The sequence below is a fragment of the Elephantulus edwardii genome, unplaced genomic scaffold (assembly GCF_000299155.1).
Source record: "Elephantulus edwardii isolate Elephantulus edwardi_28Jun2011 unplaced genomic scaffold, EleEdw1.0 scaffold00167, whole genome shotgun sequence".
In the NCBI taxonomy this organism is placed as follows: Eukaryota; Metazoa; Chordata; class Mammalia; order Macroscelidea; family Macroscelididae; genus Elephantulus; species Elephantulus edwardii.
In genome coordinates, this window is record NW_006399917.1 from 1,413,332 (window position 1) to 1,422,415 (window position 9,084).

General features: G+C 39.0%; 1 protein-coding gene across 1 annotated transcript in view; it reads right to left on the reverse strand.

The window, feature by feature from the left end:
- KLHL5 (kelch-like family member 5) overlaps positions 1-9,084 on the reverse strand; it is a 104,612-nt gene that overhangs the window by 21,812 nt on the left and 73,716 nt on the right. Inside the window, exon 8 of the mRNA XM_006895421.1 lies at positions 8,363-8,525. Within this exon, the coding sequence (XP_006895483.1) occupies positions 8,363-8,525 (163 nt within the window). The remainder of the gene's footprint in view (positions 1-8,362; positions 8,526-9,084) is intronic.

Consider the following 9,084-nt stretch of genomic DNA (forward strand, 5'->3'; position numbering starts at 1 on the left):
GCAGGATAGAGCAGGGTTTAGGGCTGTTGTGCATAGGGTCGCTATGAGTCGAAAACGACTCGACGGCACATAACAACAACAACAACAACCCTCAAATTGGATCTGACAGGTACAGGAGGAGATTGTCTCTCCTTCTCCAGCAGAGCATCTGGAGGATTCAAACGGCATATCTCTGGGATTATAGTGCAGCTTCTTGCCAAGGACCCAGATCTTGATGGGGCTGCCTTGGCTTTTGGGTTTTTTTTAATTGATTTGCTTACAAAGTTCAGTATACACTGTTTCACACTGTTCTTCTTTCACACTGTTTCATACATATTTTGAGGCAAGTTTTCTGGCTTTCTTTTTCTTCCCACTTTCAAGCGCTCATTTTCATGGCAAACCCTTGGGTTTTCCTTCTCGAATGGGCTACCTCACACAGTTCCTGTTTTTACAGGCATAGGTGGCACGTGTCTTCTGCCATGTGTCACTTTAGTACAGATGAACAAAGCAGACCAGTTGCACTTGACGGCAGATGACGCATAGCCGCCATCTGTCTGTCAGCAACCGTAAATCACTGGTGCTTTTGTAAGATGCATCCCGAATGCAGAGATGCTAAAATGTGTCTTAGAATAGATAAAATACAGTGCATAAATATACTGTGACTTATTTCTTAAAATATTTAAGACGGGATTTGGTTGTGAAAGAAAATAAACCAACCTTCATCTATCACAGATGAGGCAATTTAAATGCAGTTAAGAGCTTGGGTGCTAACCAAAGGTCAGCAGTTCAAACTACTAGTTGTTTTCCAAGAGAAAGATGTGGCAGTATGCTTTTGCAAAGACTGTTGTTGTCTGTGCCATTAAGTCAGAATCCTCCCATAGCTGACCCTCCCATGGGTTTTCAGAGGATATAAGTCACACAAGGGGCTTTTGCTCATCTTTCTCCCAAGGAAGTGGTTGACAGCAATGAACCATGTATCTTTGGGTCAACAGCACAACTCCTAACTGTTAGGCCATCAGAGCTCCCTTCTGTAAACACTGCAGGCTTGGAATCCTAGGGTGCAGTTCAAATCAATCCTGTCGATTGCCTATGAAACAAGGACTTGGTAGCAATTGGTTCCGTTTTGGAGGAATGACTTACAAGCTGCCTAGGAGATAAATTTTAATTTATCAGTCAGTATATACTGGCTGTTCCTTGGAGGCAAGAATTCTAAAGCTTTGTCTGACATATTTTGGGCATGTTGCAAAGTGAGACCAGTCCTTGGAGAGGGATGTCATGCTTGGAGGGTGAAGGGACCACACAAGAGAGGAAGACCCTTGATGAGATGGATTGATTCAGTGACTGGGATAATGGCAGTAGGTATGTCAGAGATAATGAGATCGTCACAGGACAGGGCAGGGTTTAGGGCTGTTGAACACAGGGTCATTATGATTTGTAGGTGACTTGACAGCACATTAACAACAAAAAACAACATACTATTCTGAATTATTTGAACAATTTTTAGCTGCTATTGTTAAGCATAAATCTTCTTGTATTTATTATTCATTTGAGAAGCTCTATAGATATTTGTCCAATTCTTTTAAAAAGTAAATTCAGTCCACTGCTTGTACAAAAGATTATGCATTTTAAATTTATTGATGCCTTAGTTAATATTTAAGTACCTTTTTGTCTTGAACAAATTATATTTGCATATCAGCCTAATAAAACTCTAAATATTTACATATACCTTAAGACAGATTTCAGCATTAAAACACAGCTATGCCACACCAGATACTCAAGGAAGCATCAAAAGAAGATGAAGGGAATACAGAGTCACTATACTAATAAGTACTAACACTGGAAAAATTTCACTTAGTACCATAAGAACAAGAGCCAGTGATAATAAAGGAAGAAATTGAAGCTGCACTAAAGGCACTGGCAAAAAATAAGGCCCCAGAATCAAAGGGCCAATTCACTTGTTCCAATTAACAGATGCAGACGTTGATGTCCTCATCAGTGATTCTAGGAAATATGTAGGACAGATGTCTGGCCAACTAACTGGAAAAGATCCATATTTATTCCCATTCCCAAGAAAGGTGATCCAAAAGAATGTGAAAAGTATTGAACAATATCATTACTATCACATGCAGGCAAAATACTGCTGGAGATCATTCAAAAATGGCTACAACACTGCATAGACATAGGACTGTCAGAAATTCAAGTAGGATTTAGAAGAGGCTGTGGAACAAGGGCTGTGGCACTGTTGATGTCAGATGGATAAGTAAAGAATCCAGAAGAATGTCTATTTATGTTTTAATGACTATGCAAAGGCATTTAGCTATGTGGATCATAACAAGTTATGGCTAACATTGAGAAGAATGGGAATCCCAGAGCACATAATTGTGCTCATGCAAAACCTATACCTAGACCACAAGATTGTTGTGTGAACAGAGCAAGGGAAGACTAACTACATGTTTTAAAATTAACAAGGGAATATGTCAGTGTTGTATTCTCTCTCCATACCTATTCAGTCTGTATGCAGAGTAAATTTTCAAGAAGCTGGTCTCTATGAAGAACAACTGGCATCGGGATCAAAGTAAGACTCATCAGTAATGTGCGTTATGCAGATAACACAACCTTGCTTGCTGAAAGTGAAGAATACTTGAAGCACTTTTTGCAGAAGATCAAAGAATACAGCCTGTTATATGAAATTGCATCTCAATGTTCAGAGAAAAAAAGATACTTACCACTGGACCGATAGGCCAGCTGTGCATCTATCACATCATGATGTTGTTGGTGTTATGTGCTGTCGAGTCGCTTGCGACTCATAGCGATGCTATGTACAACAGATCTAAATCCTGCTCTATCCTGTGCCAATCACACTGCCTCTGACACACCTATCCCGATTATCCCAGTCACTGAATCAATCCACCTCATAGAGGGTTTTCCCCTCTTGCGCCGTCCCTCCACCCTCCCAAGCATGATATCCCTCTCCAAGGACTGGTCCCTCCTTACAACATGTCCAAAGTATGTCAGACAAAGCCCCAGAATCCTTGCCTGCAAGGAGCAGCCCAGTTTAACCCTCTCAAGGATGAATCTGTTTGTTTTCTTGGCAGTCCATGGTTCCCTCAATACTCTTATCCAGCACCATAGCTCAAAGGCATCAATTCTCCTATCTTCCCTAGTCATTATCCAACTCTCTGATGCATACCAAGTGATTGCAAAGACCACAACCTGTATCAGACACACCTTATTCTCCAGAGAGACACCATTGTTTTTCAGTTCTTTGGAGAGGTCCCTAACAGCAGATTTTCTCATCGCAATACGTCTTTTCATTTCCTGGCTGCTGGTGCCAAGAGTGATGACTGTGGAGCCAAGCAGACTAAAGTTGTTAAAAATCTCAATCTCTTCACCATCCATCCTGATGCTGCCAATTGGTCCAGTGGTGAGAACCTTTGTCTTCTTGATGTTGAGCCTCAATCCATATGGAGAAAAGACTGTAACTGTCAACAACTTCATTGTACTTGAATTCACAATCAACATCCTTGATACCAGCAGTCAGGCGATCAGGAGACATATTGTACTTGAAAAGTCTGCAGTCAGGAACCTCTCCAAATTATTGAGAAACAACAATATCAGTTTGAGGACTAAGGCACATCTAATTCAGGCCTAATCTTTCCAATCACTTGCTATATGCATCTGAAACCTAAACAACAAATAAAGATGAAAGAAGAATTGATGCCTTTGAGCTGTGTGTAGGAGAGGAGTACTGAATATCCCATAGACTTCCAAAAGAATTAACAAATATTTTATGAAGAATGCACAGCCAGAGTGCTCTTTGGAGGCAAAGATGATAAAGCTCCACCTCAGATACGTTGGGCATGTTTCTAGGAGAGGTTATTCCCTGGAGAGGGAAATCATGCTTAAAAAGGTGGAGGGTTGACAAAAGAGAAGATCTTCAACCAGAGGGACTGTCACGATGACAGCTATAATGAGTGTGAGTGTGTCAGGACGTATAAGGATGGCACAGGATAGGACTGTGTTCAGATCCGCTGTTCACAGGGTCATTATGGGTTGTACTCTACTTGATGACACATAACAACTACATGCCCTCAAAGTGGCTCTTGAATGGCAGCATAATATTTTAAACAGAAATATTATAGCAATATCTTGCTCTGTATTGAAACTATACTAATAGTGTGCACAATGAAATTTATTATGACACAATATGCTTATATATAAATTATGAATTGTAAAAATTCCAAGGATAGAATGGATAATTAATAGAGGGAGATGAAGAAAGAGAAGGAATTGGAAAAAGTTTTCCAGATATTTCAGCACGTTTCAAGGATGACTAAGTCTATCAAGTGCGAAAGTGGTAGAAACAACAGTTGTTTAGTATTATGATGTTGTTGTTGTTGCTGTTACAATCAAGTACGACTCATGGCAATCCTATGAATAATAGATCTGAACCCTGTCCTATCCTGTGTCATCCTCACCATCTCCAAAACACCTGAGCCCATTGCTGCAGTCATCATGTCAATCTATCTTGTTGGGAATCTTCTTCTATTTAGTTGACTTTCTACTTTTGCCATCTTTACCTCTAAGGAGCACTCTGGCTGCACTTTTTCTAAGACATAGCTATCCATTCATTTGGTAATACATGGGATATTCAGTACTTTCTCCAACACAGCTTAAAGACAATTCTTCTGTCATCCTTTTCATCGCATAGCAAGTGATTGAATAGATCATGGCCTGAATCAGGTGCACCTTAGTCTTCACACTGGCATTACTGCTCTTTGTAATTTGGAGAGATCCCTGACAGAAGCCTTTCTCAAAGCAATGTTGTTGTTGTTATGTGCTATCAAGTCACCTGCAATCCATAGCAACCTCATGTCACTATGTATTGCCCAAAGCAATACATCTCCTTATCTCCTGACTACTGGTAGCAAGAATGTTGATTGAAGAACCAGGTAAGAGGAAATCAATGACAATTTCAATCCTATATCTATCAACATATTACCTATTGGCCCAGTGGTAAGACCCTTTGTTTTCTTGATGCTGAAATGTAATCGATGTTGTAGTTTTTGATCTTCTGCAGCAAGTGTTTCAAGTTTTCCTGCTGTCAAATCAAGTATGACCCATAGCAACCCTATGAAAAACAGATCTGAACCCTATCCTATCCTGTTCCAACCTCACACTTCTTGACATGTTAGAGCCAATTGTAGCAGTCATATGTTATTCCACCTGGTTGAGGGTCTTCTCCTTTGCTGACCCTTCTCTTGTCCAAGCATCTCGTCCCTCTCCAAGGAATAGCCCCTCTTAGCAATATGCCCAATGTATGTGAGGCAAAGCTTTATCATATTTGCCTCTGAAGAGCACTCTACCTGCACTCTCTCCAAGACATATTTGTTTATTCTTTAGGCAGCTCATGGATGTTCAGTGCTCTTCTCCAACACTACAGCTCAAGGGTGTCAATTCTTCTCCTGTCATCCTTTTCATTGTCCAGTTGTCAGATGCATAGCAAGTGATCAGAAAGACCATGACATGAATCAGACATACGTTAGTCCCCAAACTGACAGTACTACTCCTCAATAATTTGGAGAGGTCACTGCAGATTTTCCCAGTGTAGTACATCTCCTAATTTCCTGACTGCTGGTACTAAGGGATTTGATTGTGGATCCAAGTAAGATTATGGGTCTAAGTAAGTTGTTGACAGATTCAATTTTTTTCTCCATCTATCATGAAGTTGCCTAAGAATCTTTGTTTTCTTGACATGGAGAAGCAATCCATATTGAAAGCTGTATCCCTTGATCCTCTGCAACGAATGCTTCTTGACATGAGGGGGAGAATATGAGTATTGGAAGAGTTAACTTTCTAAAGTTTCTATAGGAAGGGAAAATGCATATGATAAGAACTTAATTCAAGCCAACTGATGATTGTTTTCATCTCCTATAAGGAAGAGGAAAGGTTCTAAAGGAAGTAGAGATGGACTAGAAGTTTTGAGGGGAGTATAAAAATTTGAGAGTAACTCCTGAGTGCTGATGGGAAAGATGGCAGACAGATGTGCATTGTGCAATTGGATTTTTCTGGAAGTGTTCAATCATCTGGACACAGGAGAATGGAGGGTTGCAAGTCTGCAGGGTGAGATGGATGTGACGGGCTGGAGAGTGAATAGATTTGGGATTCTAAGTGAAAAGAAAGTTAGATTAGTGAGATGACATGGTTAAAGAGTGTTTTCAGAACTTAAAAGAAGCAGAAATAATTATAGGTTTTAAAATCCTACTGCTTTATGTTATTTCTAAAATAATACTCTGTTCCTATCTGGTTTTAATAAAATAATAATTTAATAAAATTAATAATTGCTTTAAAACATAAAATTAAAGATTTAAAAATTCACTTGAAATTCCACTTCTGAATACATTAAGTATTCTGATGTTCCACTGTAGCATTAACTTTTTGTCCTTATCTTTTTAGCATTAAATTTTAGGAATACCTATTTTCTGCTATGAACATTGGTGTACAAATCTCTGGTATACAAAGTGAGGTTTGTACCTCAGTTCTCATTTTCTCAGGGTATATTCCAAGTAGTGGAATAGCTGGATCATATGGAATTTCTATGTTCAGCTTTTTGAGAAAACACCAAACTGCCTTGGAGAATGGTAGTACCATTTCTCAGTCCCACCAACAATGGTATAAGAGCATTATTCACTATCACAAGAACATGGAAATAGCCCAAATGTCCAACCACAAATGAATGTATTGAGAAATTATGGTACATTCACACAATAGAATACTATGCAGCATGCAGGAGCAATGATTTTGTAAATTACTACCTAACTTGGGAGGGACTGGAGTGTATTACGCTGAATGAACTAACTCAGTCCCACAAAGACAAATATTGTATGAAACCATTACTGAAGAAAGTGTATAAGGATCCAAAAGGGGTGGGCAGGGTGGAAGCAGAGGGATGAGGATGTGCAAGGGGGAGGAAGGATTAATAATGGAGTTGGATAATTTGATGGGTGAATGGGTGAGGGAAATTGGAAGAAATCTGTACTCGAAAACAATTTATTCAAACTTTAGAAATAAACTAGTATTAATTTTTTTAAAAAATACCTTTTAAGCAGTTCTTTTTCTCATCTGTTTCAATGCAGCGTACATTATTTATGTCCTTTTTTCTTAATAAAGGGAACTGGGGAGGGGGGAATTGTACAACAATAAAAGATTTTTTTTTTCCAAAGAGAAAAGTGAACTCGGTGGAGGGTTGGCAGGGAGGAAAATGTGCAACAATGAATGAATGAAAATCCAAGCTCTCTATAAACTTGCATTAAAATATCAATTAAAAAATTTTAAAAAAGAATATGTATTTTCAGTTACATGCAATATAGTATACTGTAGAATCGAAATAAAATTTTAGAATATTTAGTAAACTAGAGATTCTTAGCTCCTGATAAGATTATTATACTTTCAGAAGAATTACTCGGTATTCACTAAAGTATACTTAAAAAATAACAAACCCTGTGCTTGCTTCAGCAGCACAGATACTAAAATTGGAATGATACAGAGAAGATTAGCATGGCTCCTGCACGAGGACACGCAAATTCGTGAAGCATTCCATATTAAAGAAAAACCAAGACAAAACAACAAACCCAACCCCATTGTCTTTGAGTCAGTTCTAACTCATAGCAACCTTTCATTGTGTTTCCAAGGCTATAAATCATAATGGCAAAAGTCAGAGTCACTGGTGGATTTGAACTGCTGGAGACGGCTGGTCTTCGGGTTAGCAGTGCAATTCACTACAGACTACACCATATTTTTTTTTAATTGATTGGTTTAGAAAGTTTATATACATCATGTTTCACATTATTCTTAATTCACACTGTATTTCACACAATCATTCTCATCCATTATATTTTAAATCAATCAACATTGAATCTTGCCCATCATTACCCTGTCTTTTCGCCTAGATCCACTATATTTCATAAAATCAATCACCATTGGACTTTGCCCATCATTACCCTGTGTTTTTGCCAAGATCCTCCCCATTTGCTCCCCTGGCCCTCCACCCACCAGACTCTGTGTGCAGCCAATGAAATCACATTCTTTTAAAAGTTTATAAACCACTTTATTTTTGCTGGATAATTTATTAGTATTAAATTCTGATAGAAAATTTCTTCACTCAGAATGATAATTAGAAATGTACAGTACCTCTACATTCATATGAAAGCTTACCTGAACTTGGGAGATGTTTATACTCAGAACTATTGTAAAATGGCTTTTTAAATCCTTTTGCATCACTCCTAAGGTGCTTTGTTTTTATGACTTATGTGCATTATTGGGTTAGAAATGATACTGCTTAAATGGTTTGGCTTTTTAAATGGAGTATTAAACACATCCTTACTTTCCACTCAGTACAGCCACACCGACTGTGCTCCTGGGGGTGGACATGGTTGCCACAAAATTCCACTGGCGAGCCTGGGGGTCCCACCTCTCCACCGTATTCAGATAGCTCCAGCCATCATGCCCGCCTACTGCATACATGGGCCCTTCCAACACAGCCACACCTGCAATGGGAGGGAAAGGAGGAAAGGTTTACGTTTACTGCTAAGTCTTAACATTCTCCTTGTTGTGTGTTGACAAGTCACTAGTGTTTCATAGCTGACCTTCCAGTGAGTTTTCTAAGGCAGTAAATCACATGGGAGGAGACGGCCCATCTTTCTCCCCTCCCAGGTCTTAATGAGTACATTTTAATTGAAATATAAGTACAATGGACCATAAATATACAAATTAGGGGGTGTAGAAGTGTAAGAACACTTCTTCATTGTTCTTCCTTAATGGGTGGGTCATGGGGATAGCTGGGAGAAACAGCACTGCAGTTCTTGTCTTAAAAGGTTTCAAGGTACTATTTAGGCACTATTTACTCTAAAAAGAGTAAAACTCTGAAAAATTAGCTAAAGAGATATTTATTGAGAAACAAAAGAGACTCAAGCTGGGGAAGCAGCATGTCTTACAGGTAAGATTAGCTGTTCTGCTGAGGCTTGCAGTGAGGTTTTTAACAGCAAAATGCACAGGCAGCTGTGGTACAGGTAAAGCTGTCTTTGTGGCTAGGTCAGGAAGCTGAAG